This window comes from Varanus komodoensis, unplaced genomic scaffold, assembly GCF_004798865.1.
Source record: "Varanus komodoensis strain SLA01 unplaced genomic scaffold, ASM479886v1 scaffold31, whole genome shotgun sequence".
NCBI lineage: Eukaryota > Metazoa > Chordata > Lepidosauria > Squamata > Varanidae > Varanus > Varanus komodoensis.
The window spans coordinates 2,947,986-2,973,470 of record NW_025335780.1 but is presented as its reverse complement, the minus strand read 5'-3'; the positions used below and the strand labels follow the sequence as shown (position 1 = coordinate 2,973,470).

The 25,485-nt window shown below is 42.1% G+C and overlaps 1 protein-coding gene across 1 annotated transcript in view; it reads left to right on the top strand.

Moving 5' to 3' along the window:
- The window catches only part of PCDH9 (protocadherin 9), an 802,518-nt gene extending 787,250 nt beyond the window's left edge, over positions 1–15,268 (top strand). The window contains exon 3 of the mRNA XM_044437860.1: positions 15,205–15,268. Coding sequence (XP_044293795.1) covers positions 15,205–15,257 — 53 coding nt within the window. The 3' untranslated portion in view covers positions 15,258–15,268. The remainder of the gene's footprint in view (positions 1–15,204) is intronic.
- The last annotated feature ends 10,217 nt before the right edge of the window (positions 15,269–25,485 follow it).

The window sequence follows — 25,485 nt, the reverse complement described above, 5'->3', positions numbered from 1 at the left end:
TTGACATTTATTCTGGCCTGTTCATTTTGGATTGTGAGCTTTCTTTTCCTCTCACCAGAAACTTTATGCATATTTTGTGGGTATTTGTAAAATGTACACATCATTTGTGCACAGTTTTCAAATCTATGCATTTTCTTCCATTGACTAAACAACATCCATGCATATTTTCTATTGTTTTCAATATGCATATTTTCATGCTCATTGTAAAATTGTAGACATTTTATGCCGCATGAATCACATTGAAAGCTCAGAAATGTGCAGACTGCAGATTGCGTTCAAGTCAGCATTCATTTTCAAGAGAATAAAAATGAGTAAATTCCGATTAAAAAGATCTGCAATGAATTTCTCACCTCTTCATAAACTACATTTGCAGAAAGTGGTAGCATACCATTGTAACTTGGCTTTCATGCGCAAATGCAAGCTAAATGAACTTTCTGTAGTATTCTAAAATATTGTCCAACATTAACTTGTATCAAGGTTTTTTTTTAACCTTTTGTGTGCATGCTAGCAGGATAATGTTAGCAATTCCCCTTTCCCCCCACGCCCCTTTTCAGAGCACTTTCTGTATTAAGTACTATTGCTATTTACTAATGTAGGAACTGCTTTACCATCCTTTCTGCTTAATGGTCCTTAAACACAGCTTCATGAAATATTGTATTTCCTGACATTTTGCCAACCACTGGATTTGAGTTTTAGGGGAGCATCATTTATTCCACTTTCTGTAGGTCGGATTCTTTTAAAAAGTATGAAATGCTTTCAAAGGGGAACGTTCCAGGCCTGAGATTCTGCATGCTACATCTTGCAATCCTACACCACCACCACCAACCTCTATTTCAGGCTGCATCTACATCATTGACGGGGATCATGCATAATTATGACCACCATGTGGTGTTACACCCCCAAGAGGCAAATGGAAAGGGACAGGAGACGGCAGCAAAAAGGCGCTTGTTTTATCCCCATAACAGAATCATCAGGAAAGCAAAGGGCACAACTGCCTGTTCATTCGCCCCAAACTGTCTTGATGCTGTTCAGCATCACTTTGTTTATTATCTGCTTCAGAGAATACATTAGATTAAATCATCAACGGTGGTTCAGGGAGGTTTAATCGGTAACGCTCTTTCACTACCCGTACAACAACTCCATGTTATCATGGACCTTCCATCCTTTCCCCCATGAATGCAGATGTTTTAGCCTAGAAATGTGTGATTTTACCCTAAGAAATGTAACCAGCCTCATTCATCAAAACTCTTGTCAGCATCCCATAAAATCCCACACATGGGAATTCAGAGACGACTCATTTATGTTTTGTTGAATTAGTTTATCTGATTTTTTTTTTTCTGGCTTATGAACTGCCAATATGTAATGAAATAATCATTTGTTAATTTCTTACAACTCTAAGGATGAACTAATCTGTCACTTTTGCTTTTCTCAAGATCTTCCCATCCCATCTATAGAAAAATATTCTCACCCAAGAGGTGCTGCTATTCTCACCATGGAGAAAACCAAGCTTGCCATGTATCTGTTAAGCGAGCAACGAGTAACAATCCTAATCAAGCATCACAGACATGGATGAATACCTGGAGGTGCAAAGCCAGACATTCAAGACTCAACCCTGGATGGATAACTCCGCCAGTTTCACTTTCTAACTTCATAAAAAACAAACTGATTTAAATTCTCACCCATCATTATTAAAAACAAAGTTGCATCTCCCTCAAACTTCTCTGCACTCAGTTCACTTAATTGGTCTGTATCAAAAAAATACCACACACCGGCCCAAACACTGTAAAGCATCAGTTGTGTTCTTTTTTCTCCCACCCTTTTTTTAACGGTGATTTGTTGATAACAGTGTAAATATACACACATGGGGTTCAGGACCATTGTTCTTTTGGCATCCTCCTTTAAGAGGGAGCTTTGGCCCTAAATTGTTTACCATTTTGTTCTAACACATCAATTTGAATAAGGGTGCAATTTATCTGCATGGACAGTTTGCTCAGTATAATCGATTTACACATTTTGTTCAAGTGCAGACAACATGATAACCCATACACGCGGGTGGAAAACTGGTTGGGTGTGGGCTGTCTGACCCCAGTTATTATTTATTTATTTATTTATTTATTTATTTATTTATTTCGATTTATATCCTGCCTTTTTCCTACAAAGGGCTCAAGGCAGCTTACATCATTCTCCTCCTCCATCTTATCCCCACAACAACCCTGTGAGGTAGGTTGGGCTGAGAGTCTGTGACTGGCCCAAAGTCACCCAGTTGGCTCCATGGCCAAGCGGGGACTCGAACCCAGATCGTCTGAGTCCCAGTCCCACGCTCTTAACCGCTACACCACACTGGCTCTCATTATGCGAACAAGCAATGTGTTGGTAAGCACCAACAGCCCACCAAGGGAACCCGTGCTATGCTACTGCCCTGAGAACTGTAGGTTGTTTATGGTTTGTGTTTTGCAAGCCTGGATGGGCTCTGAAAACATAATCACCCCATAATCATTTCAGAAACATAATCACCATAATCATTTCAGAAACAACCCATGCTTTATCAAGAACTCATGGTGCCATGACAACCCAACCTCAACCAGTACTCAAGACCCGAGTCTTTGTCAAGCCATCCCATCATACAGGTAAAGAGAACCAGTTGCCTCCATATGCTGTTGGATTCTAACCCCCATCATTTCCAGTCATCATTCTCAAGGATCAGTCACCATCATTCCAGCTTCCCCAGGATTCCTGCACCTGCCTTAATGGTTACTACTGGACAGGTTTTTTTCCCATCAATAAAGCAAGATTGGCTGCTTATTCATTCACATTGTGCACGAGGAATATTATGTTTCTCTAAATAATGCAACAAAACACTAAGTGAATTCAGGGGGATTGCATACCTTGTAATGAGCTTTATACACCTCAGGATCCTTGCCCGGTACTTGATTACCTTTCAACATGGCCACTAAATATGTAAATATGTTCCTGGGATGTTACACCTCCTTCAACAGTCATTAGGATGAGTCTTGTTAATATAATTCATTTTTTGCTGGGGTAATACTAGCTTGTTATGACTTAAGGGGTTTCCCTGGTGGCAGCTCATATTGTGTTTGTGTGTTTGTGTGGTACTTTATCAAGGTGGTTTTGTAGTTGTATTATGCTTAGCTTTATTTCAAAGACAGTCCTCCTAGCTGTTTCTTTCTCGTACTCATATATTTCTCTTTTAGTTAATTATTTTTGTAGGAGAGAAGAATATCAGCGGCCTTTCCATCAGGCTGCGTGGAGAAAGATGAGGGAATGTGCATGGCTGTTCCAACAATGCAACTGAAGACCTTGCTCCAGGAGCTGCTTTCTTTGGCAAATGTCACCAGCAGCATCCATTCTAGCAGAAGGATGGGCAAGATGAGTGTGAGAGCTGGACCGTTCCACCAGCTTGGGGACGGGGGAGGCCTAGCCGCTTCTTTCTCTTCAGACCTTGTTACTTGGGTGTTGTGCTTTGTCTGCACTAACCCTCCAGGCAGGAATGGACGGTTTACTAGATTATATATAAGCTGCTCTGCAGGCTGTATTGGATGAGAGATGACATGAAAGTGCTTCAAAGAAATAAATATTTCAGCTCTTAAAGAGAGCAAGGGAGGGAGATTAGGATTTTTTCCTGCTAATGGCCTTGCATTTGCTTTAATTCATGTTAATCATTGTCAAAAGCAGTTAATATGGGGAAAATTCCAGGTTGCATTGTAGCAGCAAAGCCATTTTTAAAATTTGCTATATCATTTTTTAAAAAAATAATCTAAATCTTTTTTAAAATGCTGTGCTTTTTTGTTTTTTGAGGGGTGTTCCTCCCCCACTTGCAAGTTTATAGCTATTCCAGGTCTGTATTTATTACATTTAGGCTGCAAACCTCAACATACCTAATTAGAACATGTCTTCTTGTATTCAGAGGGACTTTCTTTTGAGTACACACACATGAAACTGGGCCGTTACAATATGTATTGCATTTGTTAAAAAAAACTCCCAAGCACTGCCTTGCCATGACAAAGGGGCTTGTGTAGCACAATGAAGCTGTGAGCTATGCCATGCAGGGCACCCAAGATGGACAGGTCACAGCAGAGAGCTCTGACAAAAGCTGATCCACTGGAGAAGGAAATGGCAACCCACTCCAGTATCCTTGCCATGAAAACCCCATGGACAGAATCATAAAGATAAAAGATATGACACCAGAAGATGAGCCCCTCAGGCTCTGGAAGGTGTCAACAATGGCCACAAGATTGGAAAAGGTCAGTTTACATTCCAATTCCAAAGAAGGGCAATGGCAAAGAATGCTCAAACTGGCGCACCACTGCACTCATTTCACATGCTAGCAAAGTTATGCTCAAAATCCTACAAGCTAGGCTCCAGCAGTATGTGGACCAAGAACTACCAGAAGTACAGGCAGGATTTCGAAGAGGGAGAGGAACTAGAGATCAAATTGCCAACATACGCTGGATCATGTAGAAAGCTAGGGAGTTCCAGAAAAACATCTACTTCTGCTTCATTGACTATGCTAAAGCCTTTGATTGTGTGGATCACAACAAACTGTGGCAAGTTCTTAAAGAGATGGGAGTACCAGACCATCTTGTTTCTTGAGAAACCTATATGCGGGTCAAGAAGTAACAGTAAGAACTGGACATGGAACCACTGATTAGTTCAAAATTAAGAAAGGAGTTCGGCAAGGCTATATACCGTCGCCCTGCCTATTTAACTTATATGCAGAGCACATCATGAGAAAGGTGGGGCTAGATGAATCACCAGTTGGAATTAAGATTGCTGGGAGAAATATCAACAACCTCAGATATGCAGATGATACCACTCTCATGGCAGAAAGTGAAGAGGAACTAAACAGCCTCTTGATGAGGGTGAAGGAGAAGAGTGCAAAAGTTGGCTTGAAACTCAACATTAAGAAAACTAAGATCATGGCATCCAGTCCTCTCACTTGCTGGCAAATAGATGGGGAAGAAATGGAGGTAGTGACAGATTTTACTTTCCTGGGCTGCAAGATCACCGCAAATGGGGACTGCAGCCAAGAAATTAAAAGACGCTTACTCCTGGACAGGAAAGCTATGGCAAATCTAGATAGTATACTAAAAAGCAGAGACATCACCCTCCCAGCAAAAGTGCGTATAGTCAGGCTCTGGTTTTCCCAGTTGCAATGTATGGCTGTGAAAGTTGGACCATAAGGAAGGCTGAGCACGGAAGAATTGAGGCCTTTGAATTGTGGTGCTGGAGGAGATTCCTGCGAGTCCCTTGGACCACAAGGCGATCAAACCGGTCAGTCCTAGAGGAGATCAACCCTGACTGCTCTTTAGAAGGCCAGATCCTGAAGATGAAAGTCAAATACTTTGGCCACCTAATGAGAAGGAAGGACTCCCTGGAGAAGAGTCTAATACTGGGAACAATTGATGGCAAAAGAAGAAGGGGACAGCAGAGAATGAGATGGTTAGATGGAGTCACTGAAGCAGTTGCCGTGAGCTTGAGTGGACTCCGGGGGATGGTGGAGGACAGGAAGGCCTGGAGGAATGTTGTCCGTGGGGTTGCGATGGGTCGGACACAACTTCGCAACTAACAACAACAAGAGAGCCCCACATGAACTATGGGCCCACATTGCTGAATTAACTCAGATTCATGGCAGTCCACCAGGGCAGATGTCATTTTTCCCATACAGAAATGGCATTTTCAACCATGGCAGCCCATATCTGGGTCTCGGATGGTCAAAAGTTGCACAGGCCTGACTGCGGAGAAGAAATTAATAATCACTGGATTTATTGCACTCAAAGAATCAACTCTTTTACCATGGTTATTCAGATTGGTTAGATCATGTGTCTTGTCCTACGTTTTGAGAAATAATTCGAAAACCACAGAACTCGACTACTTTCTGGTTTACTTATCTTTTCTTTAGAAAGCATTCTTTTCTTCCTCTACCAAATGTGCTTTGTTCATTCAGTTGCTGGGAGTGCGTTGTGTGCATTATTTTCACCCATGTATTTTATTGGCAGCACCATCATCCCTTGTTTTCACAAATGGCTAAGGAGCAGGGTCGGTGGGATGGGGCGACGAGAGTGCTTAGTCTTCCCCTCTTAGGCTTAGCAGCAGAATCACACCCATGGGCACTGCAAGAGGAGAATACTGTGAAGATTAATGGTGCCTTTAAAATGCCAGCACAATAAGCATGATCATTCCTACTTTAGTATAGATGAAATAGCGTATTAAACGGAAGAGCTGACTTCATACAAAAGAGACAAACTGAAGAGGTACATTTCTGGAGCACGGAAGAGCAAAGGAAAACACTGAAGTTAAGTGGATGATGGTTCCTATGATGGAATAGTAGAACGTAAGCACTGACGAATCTTATCCCAGCAAGTGTATTTCTGCCTATGGCATTTCACCCAGTGGATGAGGGAGAGCTAATGCTGAAATTACCAGCCTGCTGCCATTCCTGGAGGAATTTTTCTTGCACTTCCTCCCCAAATTTCAAGCATTGCTAGCTGGCTAGTTGGCTAAAAACAACAGGCTAGTTTCTACTGTGTGCACAGACACTTAGAATGTTTGCATTTTCTTTCATCTGGTTTTGATTAATGAGATTTTGCATTGCAAGGCTATTTTTTAGGATTGTTTTGATTTACAATTCTATTTCAAGGAGGTTGTTTGTGTAGTTTGCCTGAGGTTCTTTTGATATGGCTTTTCCCACCCCCAATGGGTTGTTTGATTTCTTTCATGGCAGGTTTTATCTTCTTTGTAATATTTTGACATTGAGCCTTTCAAAGAGAAGATTGACACTGGATATGTGCAAAACACTTTTGAAGCTGAAACAATTCAAAGAAGCAACATTTCAGATGTTCTGTTGAATCATTATTCAAATATATTTTGTGCCTGTGGGGGATATTTTTGTTAAAAAAAAACCCCAAAACATTTGAATCTCATTTTCCTTTTAAAACCCAATATCTGTACTTGGAGGGCTTCACTATTAGGACTAAGGATGTATAAGAAATTTGTTGCAGTTCATCTTTGACTAGAAAGTACCTAATTTGCTCCTCCCAGATTCAAAAAATTCTGCAATTGATGTCTACACATTTACAAGTGTGTGATGTGATTCATGCAAAGTCTGTACATGTCTGAGCTTTTGATGTCATTCATGGACAGAAAAATGCCTTTGACAATCTGTGTACATTTGCAAAAGTGTATGAAAAATGGATAGATTTAAAAAATGCACACACACAAAAGTCAATCAATGGGGAATTTTCAAGGTATGCACAAGTCATGCAAGGATTTGGAAAAATGTGAAAAGAACAAAACTGAAAATATGCAATGTGATTGGACATAGTCAGACGATTTGAGGAGTTCAGCATATCAATGAGCGTGATTTTCCTAATGTCCTCTTCCTGAATCAGTACCATCCAAAATTCTATTAAAGATTGTGCAAGCTTTTGAGTTTTCCAGGACTTTACATCAGGTGGGATGTGCAAAAACAGAGATAGGATCCATAAGGACTATAGCTAAGAGCCTGTTCCAAAATGAAGATGGAAGACTGAATTGGTCACTAGTAAGTATGGCAGATACCAGAGTATGCTTAGAATTCCAGGATATAAAGGCATATATATAAATGTCAAACCTCCAGTTCTGAAACCTTAAAGACCTGCTTTAATTCAGATCTTCCTGTGCTCTGGAAGAAGAAATTTCTAGCGGGCAATATTTCCAGACACCCAACCATTCAGTGTTTTTGACATGGAGCAGTGGCTTAATTCCTGCTGAAGGAAGCACCATTGATAAGTCTATCATTTTACAAAGCTAGGCCTGACACTAGTAAAGCTAGTAGCCACTGGTAGCCTTCCCTTCCGAGACTTTGCCCAATCCCCTTTTAAAGCAATCCGAATCAGTGATTGCCACTATTATCTAAGGCAGTGGATCCCATCATTTATCCGTGTCCTGTGTGAAGAACTCTTATTATTACTTGCTTTTATCTGTCCTGAATATCCCCCAGTCAGCTTCATGGGATGCCCTCATGCTCCATTCATTTATTGGATTTTAGCCTGCCACATGAGCTCCAAGGATCCTTGGGTGGGTTACAAATAACCTAGTGTTATGGCGGAGGGAGATCAATGTCTCCATTCCCACTTTGTCACACCCCAAACATGGTTTTAAATACCTCTATCAAGTCTCCCTGTATTTGCCTTTTCTCTGAGCCAAACAATCCCATTTCTTGTAGCCATTCCTCATAGGGGAGTTTCTCCATCTCTTCATTTTAGTTGCTCTGCTCTGCACTTTTTCCAGCTCAGTGACGGGCAGGAGAACTTTAACATCCCTGCCTGAGACTTGAATATACATTTGACCAGTCAACATGTGGCTGGTTGAAGCCTCCCGTTCTCACGGCAGCACATTTCTTCAAGGCATCTCTGATTTCATTCTCCATCTCAAGGTCACCCTGAACATTCTGGTCTGGACAACATTTGGGCAGTCCAACACTGTTTGCCCTCCACCCAATAGGGATGATTTTACCTAAACCAGGTTCTTCTCAGCTCCTGTCAGGTGTATCACAGGGTTCTTAAAAGCAGCTCTACTCTGCCACATTTTAATGTCAGGTGCATCATGACACAAAGTCATCACTATTGCTTTCCAGATTTAATCCCTCGACCTTGTACCCTGCAATCTCCAGACCAGTGGCACTAAAGTATTGCTATTAATTTGCCCGCCTTAACAGTTAGAACTTCCCATCTTTGTGAATGAAACTGATATGTAAAATACCCAATGACTCAGTCTAATCTGTTGAGTGCAAAGTTTCATTCCTTTCAGTGCATTACTCCTGGGTTAAAGTGACTGTGTTAACTATTTCCAAATAGGCTTCACCTCTGAAGATGCTACACTTTGGCTTAAGGTTCCTTCAAGGTTCAAAGCTGCATATCCGTCAGAGCAGGGGGTCATCCTGAGCTGTTTTTGTTGGCTCTGAGCCCATGAAATTCCTTCCCTAGGAAGGTCTGCCATGTTTCTTTAGCTACTGATTTTAGGCATGTGGACCAAGTCTGTGTATTTGGCAAAGCTTTGGGAGAGTCACTTCTTGGCTGGTTTGTTTAGGTGGCAGATTCCTGGGCAGAATCCATGATGGTCTCTTTTTCTTTTAGTTTCAAGTGTCAATTGTCATGCCATTGAAAAAAAACACAAAAACCTGCATTTTGAAAAGCCTAATTGTTTCTCATCAAATTATCGCTGCCTCTTTGCATCACTCAAGCAAACAGAACACAATTCATTTTCTAGTGATTATAAATCAGTTTGGCTGGTATTAACGTGCACAGGGTCAAGTGACTTTTGCTCAGAAATACCATGTAATTCATTCAGTGAAGCATGATCTGTAATATGCCTGATGTCTCCTGGGATATAATTTGGACATACACCATTGACATATTTAAAATAGCAAGATCACAGTCCTGTGGTCTCCTGACATTGTCCAGGAGACCACAGGGTTTTCCAGAGGAGATCCGTCAGTGCTGGTGTTTGGAATTGGAGAGCAAGGCCCCTGCCTCCCTCTGCACAGCTGGTACGGAAATACCTGTGCTGGTTAACGCCACCTGAGGCCACAACTGGGCATCGGAGGGGAGAGGGTGAGCCCAAGTAGAGAGGGCAGCAAATAGGACTGTAAGGTTTTGCTGTTTCCAACTGCAATGTAAACTTCCTTCCCACCCCTTCACTGGCCCTAAATCTAGATACATGGAAGCACCACCTAGAAAAAATGGAGAGGGGAAAGAATGGCAGGCATGCCTTGCATCGTACGTAGTATGCGTGTAAGCATCCAAGTTTGGAGGTTTATGGGCATCTTTCATAAAGGCAATAGGCACTTTATGACTGCAGTCATAAAGGATTGCAGTCCCATATACGCACTTACCTGGGAGTGACTCCTAGAGCTGGATGGGTCTACTGACTGGACACATGTAGCCTCGCACTGTTGGAGAAAAGGAAGGAAAGGCAGTAAGGAAAGGAAAGAAGGATGCTGTACCAGCTCCGCAGGCTGAACAGAAGGACAAGTTTTCAAATGTAAAATGCTTGTCATCCGTATTCTCTTTCAAGGAGACCCACAACTCATATTGCATAGGTGTAGACAGGACTTTTTTTTGTCATAGAACGCACCAGAACAACGTTCCGGCACCTTTTTTTGACGGATTTTTTCCAAGATATTGTGAATCGCCCTGTTGGGCGTAGCAGGTCGGCGGCAAAAATCATTAACATAGTGCCTGAGGGCTGCTTCTCTGTCGGCACTGACTGTGAGGGCGCTGCTCGGCTTGGGACGCTACTCGGCTTGGGATCGGTCATGTGGTCGTGCTCTAAGTGCTTACTGCCAGCGGCGACCATTGTGTAAAAGTGTGACCCCAAAACGTGAGTTCTGGCACCATTTTTTTTTTTTTTTTACAAAAAAAGCACTGGGTGTAGATAATATATTGGTACTGGGGCAGAGCAAAGCCAGCCCTCCCAGGATAGCAGGTGTACCTTGACACCTGGATTCATGGAGGGTGAATGGTTTGTGAGGATGTGGTAGTCTTCCTTCTTTCTTCCTAAGGGAATTTGCCACCAGGCTTCCTGTATGGAATGCGGCTAATGTGGACTCTCTCCAACCCATTCTTGGAAGGAAGGGTTCAGATGACCAGAATAAAAGAAAAAAAAACTTTGATGATGGAATGCAAAATGAAATATGCGTTTCATGATACAGTGCTACCACTTAGTAATCAGAATTTCTTGCTTGTTTGCTTTCTGCAAATACCCAAGACACTCCCTCCCACACATTTGTTTTGTACACACACAAACTGCTATTTCAGATTAGCAGTACCTTAGAAATCATACAGTGCTCACACTGTCCTCTGTCCAGACAACTGAAGCTTTTTGGCCAGTTCACAACGTGTACGTTCCAGATACGATGTTCTGAGAATACAAAATCCACCCTGCCTGAATATTATTCCTTCCCTGCAAGAGGGTCTTGGTTTGGATGATATTAGTCAGGATGAGCGCCAAAGGATTGAGGCCTTTGAACTGTGGTGCTGGAGGAGACTCCTGCGAGTCCCTTGGACCGCAAGGCGATCAAACCGGTCAGTCCTAGAGGAGATCAACACTGACTGCTCTTTAGAAGGCCAGATCCTGAAGATGAAACTCCAATACTTTGGCCACCTAATGAGAAGGAAGGACTCTCTAGAGAAGGGCCTAATGCTGGGAACAATAGATGGCAAAAGAAGAAGGGGACGGCAGAGGGTGAGGTGGCTGGATGGAGTCACTGGGGCAGTGGGTGTGAGCTTGAGTGGACTCCGGGGGATGGTGGAGGACAGGAAGGCCTGGAGGGATGTTGTCCATGGGGTCGCGATGGGTCGTACATGACTTGGCGACTAACAACAACAACAGTCAGGATAGCTAATAATCTAGTCTGAAGCTGTCAGATGGGAACCGTAGTGATGCTGTCACTTGTGAGTATGCCGAAGCAGTGATGGTGCGCATGGAGATGAGGAGACCCATCTTCTGCCTTGGCATTCCTCACAAAAGGCTCTTGCCAGCACAAACAATGGCTGAGGCGGTGGGAGACGATATTTCTGGGATGAGGCTTGTTATCTTAATCTGAACTGGCACTAGGATTTGAAATTAGTCTCCTTGTCAGGTCAAGAAGAACTGCAAGAGTATTTCTGCATCTCAGTCATTCTAACGGTATGGCTTGGCTGAGGAAAGGAACAGGAAGGCCCGATCTACCAATTGTCATGCAGAGAGACTCAAGCAGTCAGACTTCTGGAGTTGCTCCAGACATTACACACTTGGAAAGGGCTTTCCACAAAGGTATTTTGTGCATGAATAGTCTAGAGGAATAGGTTTCTGGACCAACTGGTGTGTAGCTAATTTTAAAAAGTCAGTTTACCATAACAATTATTTTATGGGCTGAGGAGCAGATCTCATTAAAGTGGGAAGGGAATCGTAAATTAGAGGAGAGGCAAACACATTAATATGTTGAATGCGACCTCCTCTTAACAGGAATGTTACAAATGGCAACAAGCAAACACATTCATCTTACTTCTGCAGGCACCCCTCCCCCATTATTAAAATTAGTGATTAATGCATACTTTCAGATGGCTTTCAGTTTGTGAGTGTTCTCAAGAGGCCATACGACAATTATTAAGGGACTGTGCCACAGTCACTGCTTGAAGTAAAGGCCCCATGTGAGCTGCTGATCGTTGCTGAACCTCTGAACCTGAAGCAAAATCCAAGCTTAAATCTTTTGATGGCATTTCTGAGTGGGAAGAGAAGCTGGTCATTTATGTGGCAAAGTCTGTGGAATGTCCACCAGGACAAAATTCTTTAAAGGAGAAGAAGAGAGAAACGCTCAGGCTCACAAGAGGGTTTCGAGCAAGCCCTACATCCTACCAAGGTCCAGGGACAAACCCCCTTGAAGGTGCTTCTCTTCACCAATGCAACCTATGTGTTCACCTCGATCTTCCTCTGGCTCAGAAAACAATGGCTGTGAAGAGAAGATGTGATGATGAAGAGGAACAACATTAGAAGGTGTTGTTAGTAGAAGAACAATAGCAGTAAGTATGAAGACTGCCTTGGTCACCCTGTGGGAGGAAATTCGCTGAAAAAAAGGCAGATGAGGGCCCACAAATGGAGGTTCAATCCAGGCAAGATGGAGGTGCTGTTGGTGGATGAGTCACCTGTCCATTGGAGATATCCAACCTGTTCTAGAGTGGGTTGCATTCCCCCAAAGGACAGGTTCATTGTCTGAGGGTGCTCCTGGATCCAGAACTGTCACTGGAGTTGCAAGTGGATGCAGTGGCAGGGAACAGCTTGCCAGCTCAGACTGCTTCACCAGCTAGGCTAGGCTTTGTGGGCAGGCACAAAATATGGATGCAGAAATTCCTTCTAGTAATCTGGATCCACGTTTCTCTTCTTCCAAAAAATATGCATATCCATAATGGATAGGCCTAACAGTGGCTACTAGCCATAATGGCTGGATAAAACCTCTGTATGGCAAAGTTGCCTGCCTGTGGTTACCAGAAGCTATGGGCAAACATGGAGGGCTGTTGCCCACATGACCGACATCATCTGAATAAACTCTGATGCAACAGAGCTACAATTTTACATTTTCTTTCCTTCCTCATCTCCTCCCCCCCCCACCCACCACACACACCTTGCAGAGTAGAAGTAAGACATGATTGTCTTTCTAAAATAAGAGGGTGTTTTGGATTTTACCATTATTCCATCTCAGAAATGCCAGTATTCTAAAACTTGTGATATACAGCCTGAGTTAAAATCTTGAAATATGCACGACATTTTTTTTCCTGGGCAAAGGAAGAAAGTCAAAGGTGAATATCATCATTTTATTTATTTATTTATTTATTTATTTATTAAAACATTTCTATGCCGCCCCTTGCCAAGGCCTCGGGGCGGCTTACAACATTGAATACAAAATACATTAATCATCATCATCATCATTTCTGTATGAAAGTATTATTATTATTATTATTATTATTATTATTATTATTATTTCCCCAATGTCAATGTAACACACTACAACCAACATTTTAGTCTTCTGGAAGTGCATTTTCTTCACTTGTAAGAAGCCAGTGCAGCTTGACTTCCATTTCGCTTCCTTCCTCCACATGGATCATGCTTGCTGACCTCCATTACTAGCAGAAGCACTGCTGAGCAATGCTGTCACTGTTTTCAGGATGGTGGGTTGGCTCCGTAGCCATTGTCCTAGCAGCAGGGGGCTTCCCCTGACTGGGGGAAAATCACAAGCTGGCCCCTTCATCTGGCAGAATTGGCTGGAGCGACTCAAACACACTGCTGTGATCTCGTGTCTCAGCAGATTCAGACAGCAGAATGCAAATTGACAGGGCTTCAGTGATCACGTTTTTCTAGCCAAATGCTTGCAACAATCAGCTCTAGTTGTTCTTTTCACTCTGCTCTCTGACTCCTCAGCATTTACTTTTCTATTCTCCTTTGTATGCAAATATGTTTATTCAATAAATTTATAATGCAGGTGTCATGCAAAAGCATTTGGGTATTCATTAAACTGAGCTAGCTTGTTTCTGATGACATTGTGCTTCTCAGAAATAAATCCAGAACATCCACTGTTGATAACTTGGTAATCAACCAACCAAAAAATTCAGTCCAGTGCTACACATGTTTACTTGAAAGTATGTCTCATTGCGGGCTTCCCCTTGGATGAATGTGCATCAGATTAAAGGTTCTGCACTCCACTTTGGAAACCCAATGCACTATTTGACAATTATTATCTGATGCAGCATCCATCTTTCTGTATGGGGATTGAACTGTTGATGAATTCTGCTGTGAAGACATTAGTGACATTAGTCATCAATTGGCCATGTTGCAGCTTTTATTCATTACAACAGAGATGTGAGTTCAGTGAATTTGTGAGAGGGTGACAGGCTTGTTCCCTCTAGTCATGTTCTCAGTTTGCTCCAGAAGCCACCATCAGGAGACTGCTTCCTGGCAAAGGAGAATGCAGCATCATTGTTGGCCACCTTCACACGGATGCCCAATTTTGGTGCACCCTTTCCTTGCCGGTATTGCTAAAGATTATGGTAGAACGTCCACAAACTCATTGTGGTGGCATTATTCACTTGAACCTCCTTTTTGTTTCCTTGGTGTTGGGGTTTCTTCGGGTATATGGTGGACGGCCTTGGAGCGATGGTGGGATGGCTCAGAGAATCAAGGTACAAGTTCTTGAAAAGTGATTCTCTGTTACACTCAATGGAGCCCTTCTACTAGCCCTCCTTATCATGTTGACTGTGCATTGAACACTCCATTGCTAACCTTTTTGCCCTTGCCATCTTCCCCTTGCTGATCTCAACACTCATCTCGTTAGTGGCCAAGAGTATTAGGAAACCCAGTTGCCCCATCCTCCCCTTGTAATCCATGTCCCAGTAAGCATGTCCTACTGGCCAGTGGCAACTGGACAGTGCATTACTTCCAGAGCTGACCGGCATGACAGCTCAGCTAAAATTCCAACAATGCATGTTCTCATGAAGGTGTCACAGGTGTTATCATTCTGTGCAGGTACTCTGCAAATGCTCACCAAGGTTTGCCTTCTCCCTCACAGGAAAAGCTATATAGTTGGGTTAGTGCTTGTATTTTAGATATGGATATAAATATTTCCCGTTGGTTGAAGTGTGTCTTGAGCGGATTGTTTTGTGTTCCTCTCTTTAGGCTTCCTAATGCCAGCGTTGAAAGGATCTTTCTCATACATGCATGTTTTGTAGAACATGTGCAGGTAAGTACATATATGTAAGGAAAATTTATTTGATAAGAGGAAGTTTGCATTAAAATTCAAATGGAACAAAACTCTCCCCCATCTCTAGTGTTTGGATATCTGTGAAACTTCCCATTACAATATTCATGGGTAAAAATCCATGAATATTGTAACCCTAACCCTTGTCCTTTTTCACTGCATGGGATGAAAGTTTTAAGGTTGGAGGAGACTTCTTAAGGTGGAAGGGAATTGTGAGAAAGAAACTGGTGGGGAAAGTACTTCACTTCTGCTACTCCCTCCTGACACCACTTTGAGAAGATGAAATAAAGGTTCAGGATACGTTCAGGAGGTGGACCTTATACTCACATCCACAGCATTACCTAGCCTCCCTTTCTGCAAAAGTTATGTTTCTAGTCTTACCAGAGTACCTGCAACTTCACTTCTAACTTATATAATTCCTCCAGAAGTTTAACCTGCCTAGAATCCCCCCACCCCCCCAAATTTTGCGGTAGGTAAAAGTCCACAGCAGCTCCACATTTCTCAAAAGAGCATGACTACCAGATCATTTTCACCAAGTAGAACTTCATAATGGGGCAGAAGATGAAAGGTCACAGAGAAGGACACAGTAAATGTGCAGGCAGACATTTATTATGGAACATTCTGCAATGATTTATAGTTTGCATTGCACCCAGCCTTGGGCCCACTTTCATTATTTATGCTACTGGGATAACTTTGCAACAGTCGGGCTATGCTGCATTTCTTGTAGTCTATACGCCATCAGCAGGATACTCAGATTCTTGCATTTATCTGCATCTAGCAACTACTCTGTGAAGAAACCAGTCATGCTCTTGGCTAGATTCTGGAAATTAGGGTCATCATAAATATCTACGATTTTCCAAATCTATTCATCGCTGCATATAAAGGTATGAATGGGTGCTAAGTTTGAAAATAATATCAGGTCTATGAAAAGTAAGGGAGCATTGTAGACCCAAAGCACAACTAAGCCCATTTCTTAGGTAATGCATAATAATTTCCTGACATGCATTGTATTATTTCAGAAGATGTTGCTGTATTTTTAATGAATTATGTGCAATCAAGTCACTATGAATGAAAATAATTGCAGTAGAAACACCTATTGATATGAATTATTCAGAATTGCATTGCAAAAGCAAAATGTGCTGTTGAATGCATTATGTCTGTGTTCCATGGACTGGCAGGTGTTTTTTGTTCTGTCATCTACTCTTGGTTGGAACTGGACTTCTTGTACGAGAATGGGGTTTATTTGAAAATGCATATTTGCACTAAGGTGCACTTACACAGGTGTACATTTTCACTAATGTCTCCAAAATTAAAAACAGACATTCGTGAAAAAATGTGGTTGCATAGCTCTGGAATTTGCGTGACTCAGAAAAAGCCAGATTCCACAGGTCAGATTCATGGAATGCCTGGCACGTCTGGCTCCATTGCATATTTCACCAGCACTACTAGCCAACGCACCCTGTCGGTTGCTGTTCCAGGTAAGTGTCCCAAATGTGTGATGCAAGCAAGAACTAAGGCATCTTTAGTAATGCTTCATGCACCTCAATAAAATTTCAGATTACATTTTGTGGTGATGTCGCAATACAGAGAAGTTGAGCCTGAGAGCGAAAGATGAACCAATGAGTTATATTTGGTTTCTGAATTTGCCTTCAGATAGTGCTAATATTCACAAACAGTATTTTGTTCCTGGCTAGCTGATATTCTAGAACAACCACCCAGAGTCCTTCTGGAATTACAGTTCTTACTGTCATGATGCACTACTATAAAACGCCCATTTGGTTAAAGAATGCTGAGGAACCTGTGGCCTTCAAGGGGATTCTTGATTACAGATACTGTCAACCAGACCATGATCCTGTTGGCTGGGTCTGATGGGCACTGGAATAAACAGTGTGCAACCTTCAGGGGAACCACACATTCCCCACTTTTGCTATGCAGAGAACCTACATGGTTGTCAGTTGCACCTTATGTGAGCCTTCTAGGAGCAGAGGGATCTATATGATCACATGTTGTGCCATCACTTGTTGTGCCATCTCTTCTTCTTCTTCTTCTTCTTCTTCTTCTTCTTCTTCTTCTTCTTCTTCTGCCAATGTTACTAAGGCAGATAGAAACATATTAATTTGCTGTCGCCTGATTAATAATTCACTTCATTGTGAGTTCAATAATGAGTTCAGAAGAACATGGTCAATAAATAATAGATGGCATTCTCTCTCCCTTTTCCCTCTCTCTTTCCAGCTTGGTTTTAATTAAATTGCATTCATTATAACAATACAATAACAAGAGAGAGCAAGAAAGAGAGAGAAAAAGAGAGAGAGCTCAATAACCAATTCTAACAGTTCCTCCTAGAAACAAAGATGTGCTAAATCATAGAGCCAATGGTTTGCATAGCTGACTTCGTAAGAAGCCTTTGTTGAAAAATTCAGACCAGCTGATCCTCTGTTATAATAGGAGGTAACAGGTGTTCCCTGGAACATCCTTGCATTGTTAGAGAACAGGGTTTTCTTCATCCCCATACCCCAGAGAGGCCTGCTGTTCAATTAGCAATCAGTCATACAAGCGTGCCACCCTTTCTCCAGGGAGCTTGGGGTTGCCCTGTCTTATTTTCACAAACACGGGGAGTTAGACAAGGGCTAGGCAAAGACGAATGGCAGCCCCATGCAGTACGTTTCTTGACTGAACAACGATTTCAGCTCACCAAGTGCAACTATATGCTCATTGCACCTTACCGAGCTTGGCCTGCCTGCACAGACTTAGGCCAGCAGTTTCCAACCAGACAACCTACAGACCTGGCCTGCCCAGAATGGCCAATGGTCAGAAATGGCAGGAGTGCTTGCTCAAAATATTAGGGGGACACTATGTTGGGGGAGGCTCCCTTAAAACCTGCCTTGTACCTCATGCCATGCCTGTAGAACCTTCTGATGAACTTGATAATGCTCTGCCTGTATCTCAGTTCTCCTCGTAGTCCTTGAAGTCAAGCTTTGCCCAGAACAGGTTAATATTTGAGGTAGTCCTGGATGTGTTTGTTTGTTTGTTTTGTTTTGTTTTTCTGGTGCAATCCCAAATGCTTGGTTTGGGCTGCCCCTAGAGCTAGTGCATATTATTAACTGTAACTGTTTATATGTCACAAAGCATCAAAATGATTTTTTTGCGAAACATACCAGCAACTGTCATTTCCAAAGACCAAATGCATCATGCTGTAATACCATGATGGTCTTGGATGGCATAACAGACCAGCAATGCTCAAGCAAGCAAGCAAGCAAGCACCATGTCCTGTTGTGTGAACCTGCCCATTGTGGATTCAAGTGGTACAGGCCTGCCGGGATATCATGACCAAAGAGTTGAGTAATGCTGAGAAATTTAGAACAATATCCTGGGTCTCTGTGTATAAGGAGTTGATTTTGTTATGTTTGCCATTGGTCCAAGGCTAGTCAAAGTTTGTTTGTCTGGAGAATTACTTCATCTGTTCCAGATCTACTGCAGATTCTTAGGTGACCCACACTAGTTGCTGCACAAATCCACAGGGTGTGAATCAGAAGCCACCACTGGCTTAAAACTTCTTCCAGAATTCAGAACAATCCTTAATAGAACAAAGAGATATCAGTGGAAAGGTGATTGCTGCATATGACACAGGAGCAATCAGGCACTGTCCTGATGAATAGACTCTAATAATTCCAATTTGAGAAGCCCTCTGAGTTATGTGGCCGCCTTCTTAACATGGCAGGCAAATGGAAAAACACATTGCCGTTGAGATCAGTGTGTTTCCACATAATAAAACATGTGCTGCAGTGAGATCCCCTTTAGGCAAACAGCTAAGGAAAGCAAAGGCAAGTTTTTCCTTGCCTCACTGCTATACTTTATTGCTATAGTAAAATACCTCAGGGAGGTATTAAATGTTGATGTCATTCTCTTTCTAATTTCAGTGTGAGAAATACCCTCAGAAGAACTGTGTTTATACAGGGTGCAGAATGTAGACAAGAGTTTATTTTAAAAAGCCCATGAGGAGATATGAGCATATGTATCTTATTTCTCCCTACCACTTGGGTTCTGCCCTTCAGCTTATATATCCTGGCAAAAAAGGAGTTGTGAAATGCAAGGTGTTACTGTCAGAGATGCCATTATTCCCTTCCCTCTGGTGAAGAAAGCACCACTGTAACTTCCATATAGAAGCGCGCTCGGCTGTTGTCTGTTTTCAGAACTTCATCCCATTTTGCTTATCCTTAGGTAATATTTTGGCTGAAGACGTGGAAATGCCTGCACAGGCAAAACCAGCCAGCTTTTAGAACCTTTAATGGATTAATGGTAGTCTTTTAAGGCTTGACCTTACTGACATTTTGTCATTTGGTTTTAAATGCATTATTTTGCTTTTTTACAAATTAGTGAAATCATTTTGTGTCCATCCACACCCGTCTTTTCATTTTAATGAACTGCTGGAACATCTAGACCAGTTTGTAGTTGCACAGTAGGTAGAAAGGCATTATCAGTTCTCTAGGAGGACATTCTAGGCCCTGTACTGACATCAAATCATGGAACAGTAGAGTTGAACAGGGCCATGAAGGCCATCAAGTCCAACTCCCTGCTGGTGCAGGACACCATGTCACACCATCCCACTCAGAGGGCTGTCCAGTTTCCTTTTGAATGTCTCTAGTGTGGAAGAGCCCCCCACCTCTCCAGGCAGCTGGTTCCACTGCTGTATTGCTGACAGTGAGGAAGCTCTTCCTGATGTCCAGCCTGAATCTGGGCTATTGCTGCTGGAATTGATTATTCTGTGTCCTACACTCTGACATCTGCAAGAAGAGATCTTGACCTTTATCTTTGTGACAGCCTTTATGGTACGTATATCACCCCCCGCCCTCCATACACACACACACACACACACAATTTTCTCTTCTCTAGGTTGAACAAGCCCAGTTCTCTTAATCTCTCCTCATAGGGCAATGCTTCCACGCTGGCTCATGCAGCTCTGTATCTTGTTTAATAAAAAATTAAGTGATGACTGTCCTATTAGAATGAGCTGTGAGGATACAAGAAACCCTGGTAGAACTTGTATTTAATAAGGGCTTTTCTTAGAGTCAGTTTACATATTCAGTGGTGATTCATCAGGTGGTTTGTAATCAAATAGGAACATCAAGTTGTCAAAATTCAATTTTAAAAATCTTTCTGAATGAAGTCTGTATCTGTTTGTGAAGGGGGTTTTTTGGCATGAAAATTCATGTGTATTTCTGTGCATTTTTTCAAATGCAATTCTCCATTCAGCACATTTTAACAAATCTATGCATTTTAAAATGTACCCAGTATAAATTTGCTCCTTTTTGAAATTGTACTTATTTTTAAATGCATACATTTTGGAATGTGCATATATTTTCTGTGTGCACTTTTTTCTTTTCTCGATCATGAGAAAGATTGGAAAGATTGGAAATATACAGGATTTTACTGCAAAATTGCATCAAAATCTGTGCTTGGTCTAGAAGGTGTGAACTGAGGAATATCCTTATCAAAAAACAAACATTTCTAATCCTTCCCTCCAATCAATTGATACACACATTCATAAAGGACATTGCTTCCCTATTGTCTCATCACAAATGTCCAAAAGAGACCCAATTGTGATGGTTTGTCCTCATGACAAACTTGCTTGCCAGCTACAGGGAATCTGAGTGACTGCTGGGGTGGACCACAAGCTTTTGTGACAGTGAAAGGGCGAAGTGCAATACTGAGGTGCTGTGAGTGGAGCACATGGAAACATTTGAGTTGGGTTGAGGCCAGCACATGCAACCCAACCTGTCTCTCCCTTCCTATAAACATGCAGAGCCTAATTTCCATACAAACATGCATACATATTCATGTACTCATTCACCCACCCACCCATCCTCATATGTATGTATGTGTGTATGTATGTATGTATGTATGTATGTATATATGTAGTGGTGAGTATACTTGTTTGTCTATCTGCCCACCCACCCTTCCATCCATCCACCCACCCTCCTCTTTATGCCACAGGCAAACCACGTCTACTGCATTATCACATTGTTTTGCTTTCAGGGCAGGTTTGCCTGAAATGCACCCAATTAACTTGGGTCCAAGAGCATAAATGTAAATGGCAGCATCAGAAGGGTGCATGAGAAGTACAGATGTTTCTGCTGTCATTGTCACTCCTCTGCCTGCTGAGGGAGAGGTCTCTCTCAGCGTCCTCTGCTCTTCCGTATTATCTTGATTTACTCCCCTTCTGCATCCAAGATCTTCATCTCAGCATGGTTTTTTTATCTCCTCAGCTGAATTGCACTTGGCTTCCATTCTAAAGCTGTCTCTAGGAATGTCAAATGTCCTCCTAGTTACACTCCTGGTGCATGGCCATCTGTTGCTCTTGATCTCCTCACTCGTGTGTATCTCTTCAGCGCAGGCAAGCACATTTAATTCAAAGCCCCAGTGCTGCTTGTGTGCAACCCGTGCACTACTCCCGTGTCCTCTGCTGAAGAAGGGAACTGCCACTGAACTGCATCCCGTTTCTCTAAAGAAGCTGTGAGTGAGAGAGAAGAGAGATCCCATAACATTCGAGCCCCTGCCTTGAAGCACCTCAAATTGAAATGTCTCCAGCAGTGGGATGGGATGGAAGAGAACAATGAAAGGAAAAATAGCTAGATGGATGAGCAAAGAAAGGTGAGCTTTAAGAGGCAGGAGAGGGTAGCACAGCACTCTTCTGGTGAGAGGGACACTGTGGAAAGAAGGGGAAAGGGGTTTAAGGAAGCAGGAGATTTCTGGGAGGTTTTCTGGAAGGGGAAAGGGGTATGGGAGAAGATATGGGAGGGCAGAAAAGGATGCAGCCATTTTTTAAAGTATGTGCTGTTAGTATCCTGGAAAAGCACAAGATCTTGTCTGAGATATTAGTGTACAAAATATTTGACTAGTATGGAAAATATCTAGCCAGGGAGGCTTATTATCTGGCCAGGGCAGCTTATTTTATATTGTATTTTTGTATTTTTAATCTAATGTTTATATTTTTAATTTAATATTATAATTATTTTTAATTTATTGTTGTAAGCCGCCCCGAGGCTTCGGCGAATGGGGCGGCATAAAAATGTTTTAATAAATAAAATAAAATAAAATAAAAAATAAATAAATGGAGTCCTGAAGTGTCAATGTAGAATTCCTTTGCAGGACATGGTAGTTGAAGATTCTTTTATTTTAAAAGAAGCCAGTTCAATGATAGCTCAAAGGACATTGTTATAATGGAGGGCTATTTCTTACCTTTAATCAGATTTGGGGCTTAAATACAATGCATGTTGTCATCTTTCAAGACTTAAGTGCTTGCTCCATGGAGCTGGACTTCTCTCCATCCCTTCACCTAGCAATCCTAATGTAAATCACACCTGTTCTGCCCGTGAGTAAAGAGCAATCTATATTAGGATCATTGGACTGTGTGTCTATGTCTGTGTATTTATTGGTTTTATAGTGTTGCCGAGATGCTCCAAATTTTTAATGTTTACTCTATATTTGTTTATCTATATTTTTATGCCGCCCCAAGGCTTTCTGTGATGGGGGCAGCATAAAAATGCTATAAATAATTAAATATCCCAAGCAGTTCCCAATTCCTGAGCTAGTATCACATGTAGCCTTGGGCCTGAGAATGTGGGACACCCCAATATATAGAATAGTGACCACACTTCAACACAAACAAATATCCAACAGCAAAGCTATTGTTTTGGACCATGCAAATCATTATTTGTGATTATTGCTTCTTGCATTTGTAGAAGACCTTTCCATCAAATGGTGCCAAAGGCAGCTGTCTGCAATAAAATATTATGAAATGAAGTGAAAGAGCAATACAATAACAGGTAAAACATAGAAAACAAGGCTGGCAAAATAATATAATCAATAAAATCAAGAAGCTAAAATCCATTAAACATATTTACAAATCAGTTTGTATTCCAAATGCCTTTAGGTTTTTCATCTTTCCTTCAGATCTTTGTCTCCAGGTGGAAGGTCATCAGAAATGTTTGCACTTCACTTTAATGGAGTGTTAAGATTTAAGACTCTGTTTTAAAAAGTGGTCAAAAACTTGGGGTGGGAAGCAGCTCACATGGGAATGCTCTTGATGTATATGCAGTTCTGTACTGTGCTGAGAATTTCTTCCCCTTTTTTCATTTAATCTGATTTCTTTTCTCTTTGAAAAATAATTTCCTATTTTGAAGAAGTCATCATGGGCTGGGTTTACCTTACAAGGTAGCCCAAGAATGTACAGGAATGCTCTGCCTTTTTTTGTCCAATACCCTCTCCAGCAATTTGCAGCTTCCTTGGCTTCCCACCATTTAATTGAAGCTGAGGGGGATACCTTGTGTGGGAATTTCTCCCATGGTTGTTTTTCAGTTCTGTGCAGGGTAAGTGCAGACTGCCTGGAATGCTGTGGAGGAATGAAAAGATGCGGAATAAAAGAGCAATTGCAGCAAGGCACGCTAGACAAAAACCCAGCAAACTAATATATATATATATATATATATATATATATATATATATATATATATATATGGCCTGTGGTTAAGGCAAAAAAATGGAAGGATCCTTCTGGAGGAAAAAAAACTTCCAGAAAATTGGAAGGTTTTGGCACCTGACTAATTCTGCCTGGACCTGGACACTCCCTCCCTTCCTCACAACTGCATGTTGCCACTTGCAGAGACAATACAAAAAAAAAAAAAAAAAAACACTCTTTAAAGAAAAAGGAGCAAAGGTGCTGCCAATACTGCATGCTTGGCAGAGAAACTATTGGAGAATTTCCCTCCCACTGTATAAGTTTGGTGAAATTGTCCTCTCATTTTTCACCTGACAATTAAGTGAAGAGAACAATCAAAGGTTAGAAGAAGGCTTTGAATGCCAGGAAGTGCTTCCTGACAGGACCCCAAGGGTATGGAATGAGCTTGCACAGGAGGTGGTTGAAGCTCCATTGGTGAGGGTGTTCAAGGACAGGCACATGGTAGGCATGTCATGAGTGGAGCCGGCTGGAGCCAGGGGTCAGACTAGATGGCCCGGGAGACCCCTTCTCACTCGCTCTGTTTCTATGTTTCTAAGGTGAGCTGCTGCATGGATATATGGCAGGGAGATAAATGAGTTCCTACAAACACTGGCTGAGTGGTCTTTGCAGCTTTGACTGCATTAGGGGCTTACTCTGGAGGGGAGAGTCAAAGACAAGACATGGTGCCAGGTCAAGATAGATCAGGATGCACTCTTCGTCTTGGACTGAATTCTTCCCCGATTCCCACTCTATGAAAAATATGAAGCATGAATATACAGATATACATCAATGCATCCCACAATACATTCAGGGGCCCAAAAGAGTGACACATGCATTTTAAAGGATCTCACAAACATGATCCCATCTTGCCAAGAAGCAGATTAAATCATAAAAATGATGAAGCTTAGTTGCATGGGCTTTCTTTCAATGCATGATAGAGATTGTAAGCCATTGAGAGAATTAACGCACCATAAAATATTAGTTCTACTAATTCCTTGTAGAAGGAAGGTGGTGAGGGCGAGGTGGACCCCCACATCCCTCCCCTAAGCAGAATCCTGAAGGCCCTCATCAAAATGATCCACCTGGCCCACATTGACCATGTCCACATTTGTCCCACCTATATTTGCAAAAGCTGGACAGTGTCCACATGAGGTACTCTGGTTTCACAAGCTTTGGGTTTTGGATAAAAACAGCCTGTGCAAACTCATTTTCAGAGGGTTAAAAATCTACAAACATAATTTATTTGCGGTCTGGAATCCACATAAAGGCTTGACTGGCTGCAGCGCACATCAAAGTTGGAACATTTGAAGGGGAACAGAATCTGTAGCCAGACTGTGGAGAACTGCCAGGTTCCTCACACATCCCTACATGCAGAAATCCAGAAGATGCCCTTGGATTTCTCTGTTGGGAGAAAACCCATGCAGAGTGAAGCAGGTTCCTGGTGGTGGACACATTCTGAGGTTCTTTGATCTGAAAAGCCAGCTGGGTACCAAATGATACCAGGAGAGGTGCTGGTATTCTGTTGTCTAGCAGCATGGCCTCTTCCTGGACATCATTCAGGCTGTGCAGGATTGGTCCTGCCTCATTTGGTTGCCCACTCCTGCTCTACGAAGGTATGGTTGGGATTCTGGCCTGATTATCCTGAGGGTTGGTTGTATTCAGCCCTTCATATTCATTGGTCACACCTCCATTTAGGATATGGAAT